Source organism: Cavia porcellus, unplaced genomic scaffold (genome assembly GCF_034190915.1).
Source record: "Cavia porcellus strain 051 isolate PalLab524CR breed Dunkin Hartley unplaced genomic scaffold, mCavPor4.1 scaffold_11, whole genome shotgun sequence".
Classification (NCBI taxonomy): Eukaryota; Metazoa; Chordata; class Mammalia; order Rodentia; family Caviidae; genus Cavia; species Cavia porcellus.
Window position 1 is genome coordinate 49,905,280 of NW_026947494.1, and position 20,241 is coordinate 49,925,520.

General features: G+C 37.7%; 1 protein-coding gene across 2 annotated transcripts in view; it reads left to right on the forward strand.

The window, feature by feature from the left end:
- Positions 1-19,979, forward strand: part of Zswim6 (zinc finger SWIM-type containing 6) — a 180,957-nt gene extending 160,978 nt beyond the window's left edge. For both annotated transcript variants that reach the window (XM_063258220.1, XM_063258221.1), the window contains exons 6-14: positions 918-1,094; positions 1,367-1,513; positions 4,841-4,987; positions 6,030-6,290; positions 10,199-10,334; positions 13,033-13,190; positions 13,820-13,983; positions 15,714-15,795; positions 17,258-19,979. In XM_063258220.1, the coding sequence (XP_063114290.1) occupies positions 918-1,094; positions 1,367-1,513; positions 4,841-4,987; positions 6,030-6,290; positions 10,199-10,334; positions 13,033-13,190; positions 13,820-13,983; positions 15,714-15,795; positions 17,258-18,120 (2,135 nt within the window). In that variant the 3' untranslated portion in view covers positions 18,121-19,979. The remainder of the gene's footprint in view (positions 1-917; positions 1,095-1,366; positions 1,514-4,840; positions 4,988-6,029; positions 6,291-10,198; positions 10,335-13,032; positions 13,191-13,819; positions 13,984-15,713; positions 15,796-17,257) is intronic.
- The last annotated feature ends 262 nt before the right edge of the window (positions 19,980-20,241 follow it).

A 20,241-nucleotide genomic window follows, 5' to 3' on the forward strand; every position in this document is an offset into this window, starting at 1 on the left:
AGTTGAAGGTAAGTTTGGAGTGGGGACCCAAGGGATGGGAATATAGATAGAATCTTTAGAAATTGAATAGTCCCAAGAACTAAGGTGAGAATATCCTTTATTCCCCAAACATTTCTTTTCTCCGTCAGGTCCTGAAACTTGAACCCTCTTCGGAGTGTATGCTTCTGCTCTTTTGTGATGCCCCGGCATACACTATGCTGGGGACATCACACCAGTCATGGAACCTGCCCAGGAGTCAGGAGGCAGCCTGTAGGGGCAAGGTAAGTGCGCTGGTTTGTTTTGTAGCTATGTTGTGTGGCTTTGTGAAATGTTAAATATATGCATTTATGCCCTTTGGGATATAAACTGGCATTTATTCATTATATCCCAAGAAGCATAATAGTTTTAATTGTGCAAAACCGCACAATATAGTTAAAAAATACAACCAAAAGCACAACCCTTATGCATATTTTTAAAGTCTGACTGCATCTTCCTGAAAGGTTCCATGGCTGGTGTCGCATCTCTTGCATAGTGTTTGTGAGAGCTGTTGATCCCATCAGGGGCAGCCCACCACAGCACCTCAGAAGTGGGGAGCAGTGAGTTTTCATGTGATTTTGTGCCGAGTGCCTCTTTGAGTGTATTGGGCATGGAAACTAGACTTGACAATTCTTTTCGCAGGATGCCTTTAACCTTAGCTTTAATGGCTGCAGAACGTTTGTGTGTGATAAAGCAAGTGAGTGAATGAATGGCGGCTCTTTGGGCTGACTTGCCTCTTACAATTTAGGATGTGAGAATATTCAGCCTTCACCCTTCTGCTTAGGGGGTGCAAGACAATGTGTGTGGGTGTGTTCATGAACATCTGGCCACAGAATGGTATGACTGATTTATTCACATGTGAATAATAGCTGACACGGCTTTCTGAATTGTGGAAAAAACAGATTCATCGAACAGGCCACATCGGACAGTGTTCACTCGAGCCATCGAAGCATGCGATCTCCACTGGCAGGATAGCCACTTGCAGCACATTATCAACAGTGACCTATACACCAACTACTGTTACCATGACGACACTGAAAACTCCCTCTTTGACTCTCGCGGGTGGCCCCTCTGGCATGGTAAGTGGCCAAACCGGAAAGACATTTCCATGACTTACTTCTTTGTTTAGTTTCTATAGCATTATTGGAGTGGGAGGTAGAGAATTAAGGGATTCAATGGGAGATGGATGAATGCTTGGCATAGGAGCTGAGTTTTTTCATTCAAATCCAAGTTCAGAAATGGTTTCTCATGTCTTTTTAATAGTATTTTGGGAGAAACATCTTACTATTAAATCCTGTTTCTACAGATATACCTGACAGTGGCAACTTTGCCCCTTGGCTTTCTTTTTCAGAACATGTTCCTACAGCCTGTGCAAGAGTGGATGCATTACAGTCTCACGGGTACCCCAGAGAAGCACTGCGACTAGCAATAGCTATTGTTAACACATTAAGACGACAGCAACAAAAACAGTTGGAAATGTTCCGGACTCAAAAAAAAGGTGAATTCAGAGGAGGTTTTTTTTCCCAGTGGAATGGGACTCTTCATGATGGCATCGCTAGGTTTTGTGTTCTTTCAGGAGAGCCTAACCCTAACCATAAGGCTGTACTTACCATTCTTTTGAAGGTACTTGATAACTAATGTGTAAGAAATTTTAAGCACTTTTTTTCTTGGTCAAACATTGTAAGAAAATATTTTTACCAAAACCTTTTAGGGGCTGGGAAATATTGCTCAGTGGTAGAGTGCTTGCAAGGCCTTGGATACATTCCTCAGCACTGGGGAAAATATCTTAGACTAATTAATTCTTTTTTAAAAGGAGGGTTTTTTTTTTAATTGAGTAACAAATATTTCTGAGTCATCTAAAAAACCAGTCAAATAACTTATTTTGTGAAAGTGCATCTAAAATCTGGCAGGATTGTTGGGATAAACTTCGTCTGCTTGAATTCCAGGAATAGGTCTCAGTTTGGCAACCCTAGGGAATGACCTGAGTGCTCTGTGAGTCAGATGCCTCTTCTGTGGGACAGGGAGCCTGTGTCTTTAGGGTTATCAAGATGCTTAAACTAACTGTAAAAAACACACACACCTGAAAACTAGGCTGACATCCTCAAGGTCAAGCACTCTGAAACTTTTTAGCTGTGGTAATTTGTGCATCAGGGCATATTTGTTTAGTGATTAGAACTAAATTCCTGGATTTTTTCTTTTTGTTGTGCAAATGGTAGTGAGCTGTTGGCTGACAGAACATATTAACTCTTTTCTAAGTTTATTAATCTTTTTAATTTTGAATAAGTACCATGATAATAGTCACAAAAGGTTGTATTTCATGCTTAAGGCCCTGCTCAGATAATGAAATGTGTATGCTTTTTCTAATCTATGTATTTATTATTCCTTCTATAGTTACACATTTAGCTTTATATTTATTTGGTTAGTTCATTTCAATTTTACTTTGTAATCTTTTATCAAGAAAGCTAGTTTTAATTGCTGTTTGACTTTTATGTTTTTACTTTGTTTGTTTAGTTATATTTTGATTTTTAATCCTTGGATTAATACGCACAATCTTGTGTTTAAATTATTAAAAGTTGTTGAAATGGGCTGGACGTCAGAGCGAGTGTTTGTTGAAACTTTTAATGCCTTCTGTGTTGAAAGTATTATGAATGCTAACAAACACTGTCACTTATACAGTGAAAAACATTCCAGTGTTACAATTTGAACCAAAGAAAGGGAAGCTCAGATGGGATTGAAATGTAAATAACCCTGATGTGTGATTACTTTGTTCAGTTCTGTATGTTCAGTTCTTCACATCATCAATGGTGCTTGCAAAATACATTGCTAGACCTCTTGGAAAATTTTTCTGAAATCCTTCATTCCCTAAACACACAATCTTTGGCAAAAGGCATTTATTTCTAAATGGTATAAAGGATAATACTCAGACTAGGAGAGAGTAGAACACTTTTGTAATACTACCAAAAGAACTCGCTCATATTGATCCTCTGCTTTTTAAAAATCATTATCATGGATTTTTACAAAAAACTTTAAAAACTTGTTTTGTAAAAACATTGCAATATTTAAGAAATGTTATTAGTTCATTTACATAAATTAGAATGCATGTTAGGCTAGATTCCTTTCATTGTCTTTGAGACAGTTCTATAACCTAAGTCTGGGTCATTATCATTAGACACGTTTTTCTTTTATCCTGTAAGCAGTGAAAACTTTCATTTCAGAACATTCTTAAGTATTACTAGGATTCTATATCAGTGCCTCCATTTTCCCCTGTCTTTTTGTTGTTACTGTTCGTCTGTAAGAGTTTTTGTAGCTATTCTTAATCCAAAGTGCCAAAGCAGTTACTTGTTAATGGTCCAGGATTAGCGAATGCAGTACTTCAACACTTGTGATACTGTTTGCCATGATTTGTCAGCTTCTTGATTCTAAAAACACCACCCTCCTCTTTTGATTTGTTTGTTGCATGTCCTCAGTTCCCATCATTTCACCATAGGTTGGTTTGTATAAACACAGCACTTCCCTTAACCCATCTACATCTTTTTATTTTTAGCAAAACATAAATACTTGGATTTTCCCAAGAGTAAAGCTCATGTTTGTTTGTTTCATGCTAATTGTATATATGAAAGCCAGTGACAGTAACCAGAGGGACAGATCTTTCCAAGGACTCAAGGGCCAAAATTAAATACATCTTTATACATTCTGTCAAGCCATTTTTCATTTTATGTGGTGATAGTTAATAATTCAAACCAGAAGTCTTTTGAAGAAATGCTGAATTCATAGAGCAGTTCTTTTGTTTAGAAGTCAGTACTTGCTTGTATAATTTTTGTATATATACATTTTATTATATTTTCCTTTAAGAAGGAACTACTACTATTTGAGTAGACACCTGAGTATAAATAGTACTTTACAACAGTAGAAACATACATCTTTAAAATTTTGCTGCTTTTTCTCTTCAATATCCTAGGTTGAAAGCACTAACATTTTACAAAAAAAAAAAAAAAAAAAGAAAGAAACTACTATATTTCTTCTAAATACTAATCTTTTGCTATTATTCACCTTTGTGTAAAGACCCTGCCTCAAATGAAGATCCATAATAAAGAAGACTTTTATAAAGGAATAAGGAAGGGCATGGTGGCACATGCCTGTAATCCAAGCACTCAGGAGGCTGAGTCAGGAAAATCACCATGACTCCAGGCCTGCTTGGGCCACATAGTGGGTTTGAGGCCAGTGTGGAATACATAAGGAGATCCCTTAAACAAGCAAACAAACAAAAAAGAAAGTAATACAGGGGTAACTGATACTCATGTAGGAGTCCAAACCTGACCTGGGCCCTTCTGCCCCGAGACCTCAGTTTATATGAGACAGTGAGTCATATCGAAAGATGGCTTCCTGATTCATCTGGTTGATAGTTCCAGAGCGTATTCTTTATCATCTCCAATGCCATACCTAAGGAAGCAGGGGTAATTGTCCCTAGCTACTCAGAAGAAAATATGGAATTTATTTTTCCCTATACTACATGATTTAATAGTGCAGGTGGTGACATCAACTTAGCATACTGGACACATGAATTAAATCACTATCTGGAAGCTGTTCTGAGAATTTAGTACTTCTGATATTGATGTACAGATGAACGTTTAGAACTCGTAATTATTCACAAGTTGGGGATTAAAATAGTTTTGGATTGGTTAATTTTTTTTAATTAAAGGGGAGTGAATGTTCATTTGAATTCAGAACTAATTTATCGGAGTTGAGTGGCAAAGCATACCTTACCCCTATTCTCATCTCTCCTGTCCCTTCCGCTCCCATCTCTCAATCCCCTTCTCTTACACAGAGCTCCCCCACAAAAGCATCACCTCCATAACCAATCTGGAAGGCTGGGTCGGACACCCCCTGGACCCTGTGGGTACTCTCTTCAGTAGCCTCATGGAAGCCTGCCACACTGAGGATGAAAGCTGCCCTGGCTTCTCAGATTTTACAGGTAAAGCAAAGCCACACGTTGGTCCAATTGTGTTTTCTTTTTTTACATCTTGAGTGGCATTAGTCTTCATTTTTCTTTACACTGTGCTTTATGAAGCTGTGTAGTTAACAGTCCTGTGGTCGGCAGGAGAACAAGGAAATAGCATATTTGTGCTTTCCGTTAGGCTTCCACAGACTGAGAAGTCAGCGTGAGAGCTGACGCTATGTGTAAAGAACTCAAAAGTATTTATTATCTTACCATTCTCTTACCAGGGATTCTACATCTTAAGAATTTGTGTTTATGACTTTCTTTAACTTAGAGATTAAAAAAACAAAGATAGACATCATAGAGTTTAGAACTAGAAATTTAATTTAGTTGCTTTTTAAATTGGTCTTGCCAGTTTAAATGATGAAGATGAGTATTAAATGCCATTTCAAACTATTTTACATCACACATTCCTTTAAAATGTATTTTGAGATTTCCCTTTGACCCTTTGAGAATTAAGAATCATCCCCCCACAGAGAAGATCACAGGAGCAATGGCAGGGTCAGGCAGGAAGCAAGCTTCCCGCCTGTGGAGACCTTCATGGCAGGGTGAATCTAGGTAACAAAAAGCACCCTGACATTGAATCACATTGTTATATTCTCTATTGTTTTCTTTATAAATTTCAACATTGTAACTAAAGTATGGAAACCCATTTTTTAAATACCGGTCTTTAAAATAATATTGTTGTAGTGATCATGCAGATACACTGTTGTTTAATTAAAATATTTTCTCATTACTAAGGGTTCTTAGTATCATTCCTTTTTGGATTTAGTTTTCTTTGGTGATTCATTTTCAGTGAGAGAAAAATACTTCTGATATTCTCTCTCGTAAATCATACACATTTAATCATTCATGGTCACTTTTAAAGATACTGGAAAAGTATGCACTTTAACATGAAATGCGTGCTTTCTGTGAATTAAGTCAATAATTCATTTACTAGTAATGGATAGAATAAATATTTGTATCTAAGTATGTACAAAAATAGTTTAGTTCTGATTTCTTTTATGTCATTTTACAGAAAGTATGGGACAATGCAAGTCTCTAGAATACCAGCATCTACCTGCACACAAATTCTTAGAAGAAGGGGAATCCTACTTAACGCTGGCTGTGGAAGTAGCCCTGATAGGGCTGGGGCAGCAGCGGATCATGCCGGACGGGCTGTACACCCAGGAGAAAGTTTGCCGGAATGAGGAGCAGCTTATTTCTAAGCTTCAGGAAATTGAATTGGATGACACATTGGTGAAAATTTTTCGCAAGCAAGCAGTCTTCCTATTAGAAGGTAGTTTGATAAATAAGTTTTCCACTTAGCCAATTTGATTTAGGTGCTCATCCTTATTATATTGAGAGTACTGTGTAAATGTATTTAATATGGTAGTTGTGCTGATCGATACGATTACAGAATGTCAAAGACATGTTCACTGTTTTAAAAAAATAGTCTCCCCAAAGCAAAACCTACAAACATTTAAGTTTGTATCACTTGATTAAACATGTCATGTAGGGATAGCCTGTTTAAAATCAGTCCCATTTAATGCTTAAACTTTACATTCCTTATTGTAATCTCAAATACTGAATTTAGTCACTCAAGTATTGTAGTCGTCTTTTTAGTTTTCTTCACAATCCAGAAAGTTATATGTGTAATCCCATTGCAACGTTATTGGAATTCCAGCAAGTTAATTTTAATCTATCACCACCAATGTAATTGATCATGAGAATAAAGACACCAGGACATGTTCCAAGTTAAGGGCAGCCAAGGGGTCCTATGTCCAATCCCCCTGAGGACATGTGGACAAAAGCCCTGCTCCTAGGCCTCTCCCAGAATTCATTATCGTGTTAAGAAGAGGGGTGGCTCAAGAATGAGTGACAGTGAGGATGGGGGACAGGCGGGGAATACATGAGTAACTTGATAGGGCTAGCCAGGTGAGAGAAAGAGATACGCAGAAAATCAATTACATAATCTAAGTTAGCAACAGAAATGTTTTGGGTCGCTAAGTGTAATTTTCATATTCAGTGAGTTTTTGCTGTGGTGGCCATGTTCCTATTTGCTTGATCAATATAAAGTAGAAATCTGTGGTCATTCTTGTTATCTGACTTCTGTGTTTTTAATAAGTCATATACATATGTAATGAAGAATTGAAGACTATAGGAGTGAATTTCCATGCTATAATTATTTCCCAGGCCTCATTAGGAATACACCAAGGAAAAGATTTCAGAGAATCTCAAAGGCTAACTCTTAATTTTCTTTTTATAAGGTCATGATTTAAATGGCCCAACAAATTTTGGCTAATGCTGTTTTTCAGATTTTTTTTCTCAAAAAGGTAAATGAAATCAGTATAGTTACATAACCTTTATTGAAATTGATTGATAAAATTATGTCTTTCAGATAAGTGTATGTTATTTTCAAGGGAGTGTGTGTGGGTTTGTGTGTGTATGTGTGATTGACAGGCTGATAAAGTGTGGTGTTTTTATATTCTATCCTGAATTGTTACATGTGGAAGGAGCTTTGGAGAAAACAACATTTTAAAACCTACTTTATTTGTCCAAAGCTTAAGATCTATTTGAAAGAAAATATTTTCTCCAAATACATTATATGTTTGTAAGTCTTAAAGAGTAATCTTGAGATAATGCATTTTAATAGCATGCTTTTATTTTGGTAAATATCTTTAATTTTAACTTTTTGAAACTCCTGAAGTTTATTTTGCATTGTTTTGTGAACATAAAAAAAAACATTTTGGTAAGCTTGAAGAATTACGCTGATCTTCAGTTTCCTTGCTTCTTTTCTATATCTAAGCAATATAATTAAGCATAAACTTTTTTTAATGCTGTTTGTCACTGGCTGTACTAAATGACGTGATTTCCATTATATTATTAAGGTTCAGGAAAAGGATATATGGTTTTCAAAGTTGGTAATACCTGTTTATCATTTACCTTTCCAAATATCCCTCCATGTTCATTATTCATGAATACTTTTGAACTTGTCTTAGTCTTTGATTAGTCCATTCATTTCTTCAAACCTTTTTCTGGGTGTTCTGCTTGAGCAGAGGCCCCTGTTGACACATCTTTGCCTCCTCTCCTTTCCTGGCCCTGCAGGGTTCACCCAGGGTGGGCGGGAAGGACAAGAGGTGGTCTAGTGGCTGGCCCAGGGACCATTTCAATAAACTCCAAAAAGAAAGAGCTTCATGTGTAAGCAGGCATGATGCTCTGCATGCATTTGTACTCTTTGCAAATTGCAGGGATAAATTAGGCCTGGATATAGAAGAAAGGAGACAGTAACTTGTGTTGTTACTGAACGTTAATCTTTTCTGGCCACAATATTGGATGGATGGTTGGCATGCTGGAAAAGCACCTCTGGAATAACTTAACACCAGTTGTTAGTTTTTGGTTTTTAGCACATTGGAGTTGGGGTTTACTCCAATTATTAGTCCACACCTAATTCTGTGATACCTGGCAGAAAGGTTTGTTGGGAGGTGTCAGACAGAAGTAGTGATTATATATCATAGCTTTGCATGAATAGTGCAAAAAATGTAACTTGGGAGCTTGATAGGGAAATAATGAAAGAAAATGGAAGAGAAATGAAAAATATGGATAAACTGCAAATATCCATGATTATTCATTAAGTAAAATAGCATTGTGTCTTACCTCTGACTGCATTAATAGATAGCACAGAATGGGCAGCTTGCAGGTATTTATTTCTCTAGTATTGGAGGCCAGGAAGTCCAAGTTCAAGGGCCTGGCCCATTTCCTTCTAAAGAGGGCTGTCTTCCTTGTTTGAAAACAGCCTTCTTCCCATGTCCTCACATGACAGAGGCAGACTGAGTGAGCTGTCTGCAGTCTCTTCTTAGGAAGACACTAATCCTCTTGCATTTGTGCCCCACTCTTAGAACTTCATTTAACTTTAATGTCATAAAATCTCTGTAACATCAGGGTTTGAGATCTCAACATAAATTTGGGAGATATGTACACATGTAGCCCCTGACAGTAATTTAAATACTGTAGCTTTGTTATAGAACTAAAAGTGCAAGCATAATGCTATATCTTTTGAACAGTGTCATATCACCTAAAACATATAAAAATATCTTAAAATGATTAATAGATGTGATAAAATTAAAGTACTTTGATTTTTCAAAGTACTTAGTGAATAATTTTAAAAAAACTAACCAACAATTGCATTAAAAATAACTTTTGTGAAAACTATCTAGAATATGTCATGTTCCTACCCAAAACCCAGTTCAAATAACCCCTCACCTTTTTTTTTTTCTGAGCTATTTTTCTTACATTCTAAACTCTTTGCCAGAATTTTTCTTATGGAAAACAAATGTATTATTATGTAATCTGAGCAGTAGTGTCATGGCCCATAATGCAAGAAATCATGAACTAGATGTTACCCAAAGGTAACATGGAAACTAATGTATTAAACACTTTATAGTAACTACACCTCTAAGTGTAGAGTGGTTGAACTGACCACTGTGGTTTACTTTCAAAACTTATTTTAAGTGTGTTGCTCTCTCCAAGTGACATTCAGGGAACACAGGGGAAGTTAGCCCTGCCTGTCAGAATTTACTAAGAAATGAATTTTGATGGCTTAAATATAATGTTTTAAAATTGGCCTCTTGGCCCCCAAAATAGTAGATTTCCAATTACACTCATTTTTTTCTTTTGCTTATTGTATCAGATGGGTAACTTTTTATTAATCACGTGTCTATCTGTGCTCATCAGAAGCAATAGCATATACAGTTTGTTTTGAGAGCCATGGCTTAAGGTCCTCCCTCACCTTTGCCCTGAGGAGAGCAACCCTGTTCAGGAAAGCTAGGATGTCTACGCCCCTTTGACTGCCTGAGTCCAGGGACAGGTTCTGCAGTTAGACTGCAGAGGCCTCTGTGAGTTTCAAGTTCCCATGCTCACTTGTGACCCATGGCAAGAGTAGTTGCAACTCCTTTCTTAGAGGCCCTTTGTCCGGTGGTTCTCATTTTAGCCGTGGCACAGTGTGAGGGTTGTTCATGACATCAAGTCGCTATTGTGTAGAACCTTGACTAAGAATTCTCTTCTTTTCTACATAACAGTTATGTTGAACTTTTAACTAGATCATCTTGTGTATGTTGTAACTTTACATAAAAAATTTTAAAGTATACTTTATAGGAAATACGAGTTCACTTCTTAGGAATGTAAAATGTGCATGCTCTCTTCCCACAGCCGGACCATATAGCGGTTTAGGCGAAATAATCCATCGGGAGAGCGTTCCAATGCACACTTTTGCCAAGTATCTCTTCACTTCTCTCCTACCTCATGATGCTGAATTGGCATACAGAATTGCACTGAGAGCAATGCGGTATGTATACCCAGCCCAGCTGGGCAGAGGCGAGCCAAAGTTCCCACCGGGCAAAGGCTGCTAACCAACTTCACATCCATTCATGTTTCTTGTAGGCAGCAGAAAAGCTAAACATATTTATGCTTCATGGAGTGTTGTGGAAGTGATTTGTTGCTTTCATTTTGTTTTAAAATAAGTGAAGAATTTATCCTTAACTGCTATCACACTTATATTTGTCCTGACAATTCTTTTGATACGAGAATATGAGAATGGAGTACCATTTCAGGCCATTGTAACCATAAGACTACTACAGTTTAAGCCTTCCTTAAGTGATCATTTTGAACAAATTCAAGTTTTGAAACCATGATAAATAGCAAATATTCTTGACCAAATATAGTAAAAGTTAGTTCATCAAATAATTGTTTTTATAATGAATTTGTTCAAGGTGGATTCTTCTTAATTGAGTTTATAGACTATATTTTTAAATATTATACATAACTTTCTAAATTGTAAGGGCCAACAGAGAATGTATACCTTCCTTACAACATGATCTTTTTGTTCTTTTCCTGTCTAAAAAAATTAATAAAAACCCTCCTGTCTTTCTAATGGAAAGCACATAATTAGACATCATTATAGTTAACTATGTAAGAACAAATTCTGTAAGGCCCAGAAGCTTGAGTATCTCAAAGAACAATGTGGTCCCATAAGATTTTCATCAAAGATTCTGTAACCAGTGTAAGATTCAAAAACAATCCTTGCCTATAAGCTGCCAGTGTTCCCAAAGTTGCTGTAAGTGTAGTGTGCATTGTTCTGTCTCACCTATATCCAACATTTACATGGTAGGGTAGTGTGTGTCTGTACACCTGTGTCAGTGTGTTTTAAGACTAATATCCTTTAATTCAGTATACTTCCTTGGCAATGTGAAATCTCAGTAAATTATTAGAGAAACTTTGTAAGTATTCCTGTCTGTTTTTAAAGTATCAAATATTAGCATTTTATAAAAGTAACAGTTCCACCAAATTGCTTGAGCCCACTTGTTTTGTATTTAGAGAATATTTTTATAATAAATAGATCCTATTCCCAGTTTTGGAAGCTGAAATAGTCTTGTAGAGACCGAAGCTCTGTACTTATTCTAACCCTAAAAACTCTACTTTTGTTTTAAAGGGAAGGATATTAATGCTATGATACCACCAGATGCTTTTGCTACTACCACTGGTAGAGTATGACACCGAACTAGCATAAGGCTTCAGTAAGGTTCTGAATTATGTAATGGTATCTGCCAGGCAGAAAGCCTTGCTTTTCTAATGAATGCTCAGCATTAATTGATGTTCTCCTGTGGTTGCTGCACAGGCAGTTTCTTCATGGGGAGAAACAGCAGGGTACAGGGAAACGGTTTTCTACCTTTCTCTTCCACCTGCCGTGACTATCCCAGCCACAGGCCTGCACGGAGGAGGTCACAGAGCCCACCTGAGCTTCTCAAGGCAGCCGGGAGGCAGGTGGGGAGGCTGCAGAAGGGTGTCTGCAATACTCACTTTCTCATCTTCCCAGGATGGTGACCAGTTTCTCTCTAGTGGCTCTGGCAAGATCTGCCACAACACTTGACTTTGTGAGAAAGCTAACTAGCAGCCTTGTAAGAAGTGTGATTATTTAATTGCCTACCTTGCCACCCTTTCCAGTGCTAACATCTCTTTGTCCATAGGTGAACATGAAATAGTAACTGCTCTTAGCTGAGGCCTGGAGGCCAGCATCTTTTCCAGACCTTGCTAACTCTTGGTCTTTGGCTTAGTCCGTAGTCCCTGACAGTGACACACTTTGATAAAGGCCACTGTTTTGATTATTGTAAAGGAATTATTTCAGTTGCAACTACTTTATTCATCTCACTGATGCTTAACGTTTAGAAGAGATCACTAGGTATGCCCTTTGTTTTTGAAAATTGTTAACTTCATCAGCTTATTTTAAGGTAGCTTGAAGTAAGAAATCACTGGGGCTGGGGATTTATTAGCTCAGTGGCATAAGCACCTGCCTTGCAAGCAGGCGGTCGTGAGTTCGATCTGCAGTACCGATTAAAAAAAAAAGAAAAAAGACTCCCCCCCAAAAAAAGAAATAAGAAATCACTGAATTTATGCAAAACTGTCAAGGAACAGATGCTTAGTGCAGTTATGGCCATTTCCTCTGAGTTACCAATAGAACACATTTTAATTTCAATTTCCTGCAGTCAGAGAAACTAACTGCAGAAATTAGAAATTTAAGAGAAAACAGAGGTTGTTTTAAACTTGTCCTATTTAGGTTAAGCTTATTTACCTGAGCTACCTACTGATCATTGACTGTGCTGTCTCAGTCTTAAATACCCATTTTGCTATCAGTTTTTGTTGATTTTTAATTTTTAATGAATGATAAGATTCAGTAGTAGCAGGTAAACCTCAAGACATGGGTTTCAAAGTTCCTCAGTGTTAAACATTTTAATTTCCTAGAGTATTACAGTTTTCTGAATGATGTTAAATAAATGAAATCTCTTAGGTGGCAATGATGAGCATTAACAAGGTGACTTTGGGCTCCAGACAGCAGAGGGTACTGTACCAGTCCTTCCTGAATCAGGGTCCTGCACAGTGGTCTTCAGCATCTACCACGGCTCTAGTTTCTGCCAGCCATTTCCATTTCTGCCACCAAGGTTGTATGAAAGTGGTGACTAAAGGCCCCTTTGCTTGTCTTCTTATTATAGGTTACTAGTATTGGAATCTACTGCTCCAACGGGAGACCTCACCCGCCCACACCACATTGCATCAGTTGTTCCCAACCGATACCCTCGTTGGTTCACTTTAAGCCACATTGAATCCCAGCAGTGTGAGCTGGCATCCACCATGCTAACTGCAGCCAAAGGTACTAGTGTCCAGAATCCTTGCATTTGTATGTTTATTTGCTTTTTTCAAAGAGTCTTTCTTAAAAACCCAATTCTCAACAGTAGTATTAATGTCAGATGACTTGTAAAGGGTCCTTCCCTCATATATTAGCTTCATGAGGTAGAACAGGTGCTACTCACCTGCACCTGGCAATTTCCTTATTTACTAGTATCATTAAACTTCCTGGTGGCAACTTTAGCTTCGTTGCCAAGCCAAAGGTAAATGATTGAGATTTTAAAAAACCGATCAGAATTTTTGGTTACAAATAAAATTTTTTGTCCTTGAAATATTCATTAAGAAGATCTAAGTAGAAACCAGTTAGAACATGTGAATTCCTGTTGTGTGTGCTCTTTACTCATTGAGGGTGGACTTCTCCCTCAGTGGACTTTTCTGGGAAGCTGAAAGTCATAGACATTGCAGTAACTGTGGACACTTAGTTGTAACATTGGGGCCATCTGTGGATAGGTCAAGTAAACTGTGCCTTATGTTTTGTTTTTCTCCTTGTTTTCCTCCTGCTCTGTGTGTGTGGGGGGGGGGGTTGGGAGTGTTATATGGATCTTTTGCTTATATTTGATTTGGTTTGATTTGGGTTGCTCTTGTTCATTGCAGGTGATGTTCGGAGGCTGGAAACAGTATTAGAATCTATCCAGAAAAACATTCACTCTTCATCCCACATTTTCAAGCTTGCCCAAGATGCATTTAAAATTGCAACTCTCATGGACAGTTTGCCAGACATCACTCTTCTGAAAGTGTCTCTGGAGCTGGGCCTGCAGGTACAATGGCAATTATCTCTTTTGGGGTACTAACGACTGCTGATTAAGACTCTTCTTAGAGTTGTTGTGTTTGTTTGAGCTTTTAGTGCAAGTAAATGATTCTTCAGAAACGAATCTGTTAGACTTCAGGAGAGTACTGTATTTGTATTTGAGAGTTGTGGGCAGTACAGAGACTATACATTTAGAAGCCTTGTTTCTCAACTTATAAAATTAAAGTATGACCTTAATATTGTTTCTCTTTTGAATGAGTGGACACTAGTTATTGCCGGTAAGAGACCAGAGTAAAGCTAGAATGTGTAATTCTCAATTGTAGGGTTATGTGTTTAAAGGAAGTACGGATTTTTACTGAAATTTGCATTTGGCAGTTCTAGCTCCCTTTCAGTAACCCTGAGACAATTAGATAAAGACAGGGATGATTGGACCAGAGTCCAGTTTCAGATTTCAGCATGACAGAAAACGTTTTCAGTTGATCATACAGATAGATATTTGCTTCTTTACAGTTTTGGAACAGGTTATGGTATAAACCAGGAATGGGAAAGTTCGTTTCTATTTTTCTCATGGAATCTCTATTAACATTTTTAATTTTTCTCATCTGAAAAACAGTGAAAGAATTTGTTATACTCTAATTACCTAAAGTATGGGAAATAGAATGCTATGATTATATAACAAATTTAGTTTTCTAGTTACAGATTCCGTGTAGCGATTATATTAATAAAATTTAAAGAAATAAATCATTGGAAAATATACTTAGCACTGTACCATGAAGTTCTGTGTAAGTAGAGAGTATAGGAGATTACTGTTATTAGCTATAAAATGACAATTTAGAAATTTCTTTTTTTAAAAAAAATATATATATATATATACTTTTTTGTCTTTTTCTTTTTTATTGGTACCAGGGATTGAACTCATGACTGCCTGCTTGCAAGGCAGGCGCTTATGCCGCTGAGCTAAACCTCCAGCCCCTAAAAATGTATTTTTGTTATTTGGCTTTTTGTTATTATTTGCCTCATCTTAAAAACATGATGCAGAAAGAAAAATTAATGTTATCTGTTCTGGGTAAATGGCTGATTAGTGAGAGTTTACTCCCTGCATCCGTCTTCCTAGGACCTAATAAGTTAATCCTATAGCGCTTTCTGAGGCTTTCAGGATGTTATGTCACTAGGTGTTTTGAATCATAAAAAGTGAACATAATAGGAAGAGGATAGGGACTTTTTTTTAGAAAGTGAAAAATAAAAATCAAATTACCGAGTTTGCCCAAGATTATTTCTTTCACAGAAAGAATTACCAGAAGTAGCAGCCAGAGACTGAAACAGTAACTGAAATTGTTTTTAAAATGCTTCATTATCAAGGAAGGTTCTTTGTTTAAATAAGCTCACAAAAAACATCACAAATTAAACCGTGAAATATTAAAGCTGGGTAGAAGAGGGCCTGGACTATGTCTAAGCTCCTGGTTAGTTCTCTGGTTTTTCACATGAAAACAGATTAAGTGAGTTGCCCAGGATGCCCAGTGAACTCAAAATTAATAGATTGTGGACTGCTTTTTCCCAGGAAGCAGTCAGGGTGTCACCCAGGACAATCCCAGGTGCATGTGCTTATCTTTGCTGTAAATAAAGTACTCTTCATCCTTCTGGTAGTAGAGAATCTGCCTACTGCTTTATACCTTAGAATTAAATATTTTCTTCTTCCGTTGATTTAGGATAATCTTCTGCATTGTTTTTCTGCCTTGATAGGTTATGCGAATGACACTGTCAACCTTAAATTGGCGACGCCGGGAAATGGTGAGGTGGCTAGTGACGTGTGCTACTGAAGTGGGTAGGTAGACTCTGCTGGAGTTTTCCGTGATGTCTCATGATAGGATTTACCCTGTCATTCCCCAGTCTGGACAACTACTGTTCTGTCACCTTGACTTCTCCGAGGCCCTTGGCTCTTTTAATCCCTACAGGGCCTCCTACCCTCCCACCTCCTCAACCCAGCCTTCATTTGCACACTTGCATTGTTCATCTGCTAAACTAGCATATTTTGGGATCCCCAATTTCTTATTTAAAACAATAAATCTATGATTAAATTATTTTTATTCAGCACATGTAAAGATTATAAAGATTTTCCCATCTTCTGAGTACCCAGCAAAGAAATGACCACCTCTGGGTATAATTTGGTAGACTGTCAGACGTGTGAGAGATGGTAGCTGGCCAAAAGATGATCCCAATTGTTTATAAAGTTCAATTTGTGAGGCCCATCAGCCTACTCTTTCCCCTCTGCTCCACTAGATCACTACCAAGACAATGCACATTCCCAGAAAGAAGACAAGGCAAACAGAATTGTGGCTATATAAGATGAATATTGATTAAACTCCTCTTCTCTTCTCTTCTCTTCTCTTCTCTTCTCTTCTCTTCTCTTCTCTTCTCTTCTCTTCTCTATTGTTTTCTCCCCTTCCCTTCTCTTTCTCTCTTTCCTATTTGCATTGAAAATATATGGATATATACCTCTTGCTAGCCCAGGAGATCTCATAAAATCATTCTTATTTTTCTTTTATTAATGTGTAACAATTTGTTATTTTGGGGACTGAGTACTTAGTCTCAAAATAGATATTATGTTAGGTCATATGTTACTGAAGCAATACAAAGCTAATATGAGTTAAAATTACTATATAGTTCTCTCTGTGACTTACTTACCTTCTCATCAGATCATGTGCTTTCAGGGTTTTCCTAGATATGGGGTATATGGGGTTTGTATAATTAAGGTGGTTAAAGATCTTTTTAGCCATTGCCGACAACTGAGTCATCTGTAGATCCACTTCTATTCGACTCTTTTTTCTCTTGATTGCAAGTAACGTTTTCTTGCATCTTCATGTATCTTAAAATTCTGTGTGTGGACAAACTTGCACACAGAAACATCACATAGAGTCCCTGTTTGGGTGAATATTGTACTTCTGTCTCAAGTTCTCTAGAGGATAATTCACAGGAGGCCCCAGTGAACTAGCACTCATTAGCAAAAAGCCATTGTCTGAAATGGCAAGCAGCACAGTACAAATACCAGCTACCAAGAGGATTGCTTCTTTATTATAGGAAGTTCATGTTCCTTTCAGGCATTTCACTGAATAACAATCCATAATAACTTTATTCTAAAAGGTTGCTCCCAGACACCTTACTGTACAAGATTTTCTGGCTAGCTCGTGTCCTGTGATGGTTAACAATGTAAGCATTGATTATAAAAGTGGCAGTGAGACCTAGCTAGCCTCCTCGTCAGTAACAGGGCTTGTTTGTATTCCCTGCAGGTGTTTATGCCCTAGACAGCATCATGCAGAGCTGGTTTACTCTGTTTACTCCCACCGAAGCCACGAGTATTGTTGCAACCACCGTGATGTCCAACAGCACAATCGTCCGCCTCCATCTGGACTGCCACCAGCAGGAGAAGTTGGCCAGCAGTGCCCGGACACTTGCTCTGCAGTGTGCCATGAAGGACCCGCAGAACTGTGCCCTCTCTGCGCTAACCCTGTGTGAAAAGGATCACATAGCTTTTGAGACGGCATACCAAATTGTCCTGGACGCTGCTACCACCGGCATGAGCTACACACAGCTCTTCACCATAGCACGGTACATGGAGCACCGTGGGTACCCCATGAGGGCCTACAAGCTGGCTACCCTGGCCATGACCCACCTCAACCTGAGCTACAATCAGGACACGCACCCTGCCATTAATGATGTTTTGTGGGCCTGTGCACTTAGCCACTCCCTTGGTAAAAATGAGCTGGCAGCTATAATACCTCTGGTGGTCAAGAGTGTCAAGTGTGCAACGGTACTGTCGGACATTTTGCGCAGATGCACTCTGACCACTCCGGGCATGGTGGGACTTCATGGCAGGAGGAACTCGGGCAAGCTCATGTCACTGGACAAAGCCCCTTTGAGGCAACTCTTGGATGCCACCATCGGGGCCTACATCAACACAACGCACTCACGACTCACACACATCAGTCCTCGGCACTATAGCGAGTTTATAGAGTTCCTCAGCAAGGCCCGAGAGACCTTCCTCATGGCGCATGATGGACACATTCAGTTTACACAGTTTATTGACAACCTGAAACAAATCTACAAAGGCAAAAAGAAACTGATGATGTTGGTCCGGGAGAGATTTGGTTGATAGAACTTGTATGAATGGGGTGAGGGGAGGGGATGGGAGGGATGGTTTGTTTTTACTTGAGCCTGCCTTTGTACCCTTTTTAACTTAAAGAACAGAGCCACACCGGTATTATATGTGTATAGTTATATTGCGTTTGCAGACTAAATTGTCATGTTGTGAAAGTTTGTGTGTTTTAGTTTTTCCCTTTTTCTTTCTTTGCTTTTATTTTTTAATTCTTTTTTTTTATTGGTTTTGTATGAGAGAGAGGTTAAAAGGTTTGGTTTACACTGAGTATATGTTGTCAAGTGGCAAAAGTCCACATAGCTCTCCTGTTTTCTGTATACGTTCACAGCCTCAAAAAAAAAATAATTGAAATGGCTTTAAAAACCAAACAGAACACCTCCATCCTGTGATAAGTACCTCGAATGGATTCAGCTTTACTCCTTTGTAACTCATCTTTACATTTCAGCATATTTAAACAAACCAACAACATGAAATACTAGTAGTGAAAAGGCTGACCCACGTGGCTTTGCAGTGCTGTTCGTCCAGAAGCATGGCACACGATGCTTGTGCATGTGGAAACTTAGCGACTGTCAACATACATTCTCAGGGATTTATCCAAAAAATTAAAAAAAGAATGAGAGCATTTATTGTACTGTATATATATTATAGTATATGTCTGAATATTGAAAATATAACATTAACTAATTTATAAAAATATTCTATGTAATGCAAAATACTTGAAGCTGCAGTAGCTTGGTTTTAAACAAAAACAGCAACAACAACAACAAAAAAAAAAAAACAACTGAGAGAAAACCTACCAGAAGGACTAAAAGTGCGCCTTGCTTCAGGGTTGGCTCAGGTGGAACTTCGTGCTGGGCATCTGTGCAGAGCCACTTTTTGGATTGCATGGTTGGACTGAGATCTGTTGGGAGAAATTATATATGTATATATATTTATACAATTTATGTATACATATATATATGTATACACACAGACACACCACCAACAACAACCACTACACCACACATGCTTGTAACAGGCACTAGAGTAAAGAAGGACAACAAAACACACAGCCAGAGCAGCAAGCCTTAGCATTAAGAATATTCAGTATGCCGGAATTGGGGTTCGTGCCTCCTAGCCTAGGAAACTTAAAAGAAATATCCTTTTGACACAAAACACAAAATGTTTTCCAAATCAATTGACATATGATACATTACGCCTTTGCAGTGAGCTAATAATAAGCTAACCTTTGTGCACAAATAACATTATATATATTATATATCTATTCTGCATAGGTATTTTGACTTTGTGCAGGACAGAAAGTTGTGTAGGTATGACTGTTCTACTTTTCAGTTTTCTTTCTTTTTTTTTAAGATATATTTTATTTTCTCTAGAATTACTCAAAACAAAAGCAGCCTTCTATCTTGCCTTGTCTTAATGCTTTAAAATAACCAAACTGGAGATCTAACTACCAAACTGTTCATTATATTATTAAAATACCAACTTTGGTTACAGTATAGTGTCTTTTCTTTAGCTGATGGTTCTGTAACCTTGTGCTTTTTAAAGCAATGTTTATGTTTTGGTGCAAAAGTTGTCCAGTGTCTCTTGTTCCCTTCATTAGAGAACATGCTAGAAGTATGTTTGTAGGTATTTTTGTTTAGAACTATTTCATGCGCTCCATTTTATTTATTATAATAGCTAAAAAGAAAAAAAAAAGGTTGTACTTCATCACCCATGTAAACATGCTCATGAAGTTGAAAGTAATTAAGATTTGATACACTGATATCAATTTATTTATGTAACTAAATCACTGTTTTATAAACTTGTTAATGATCAACAATTTTTGTTTTGATTAAAATTAGTTTTTTGAAAGTTGATTCTGTGTCCTTTATGGTATATCTCTTACTACACCTGAATTTGGTGATGATAGTGTTTAATAGTAGATCTAGTCATTCAGTAGAAATTTCTGTGCTATTTTCCAGGCACTGTTCTAGGCCTTGGAGATATAATAGAGAACCAAACCAGCCCCTGGAGGTTACTGTCTATTTAGTAGAGAAGACAGACATAAATAACATAGTCACAAGGATAAACAAAAGACAAAATAGCTGATGTGTTTCAGTCTGTACCAAGTGGTCATCC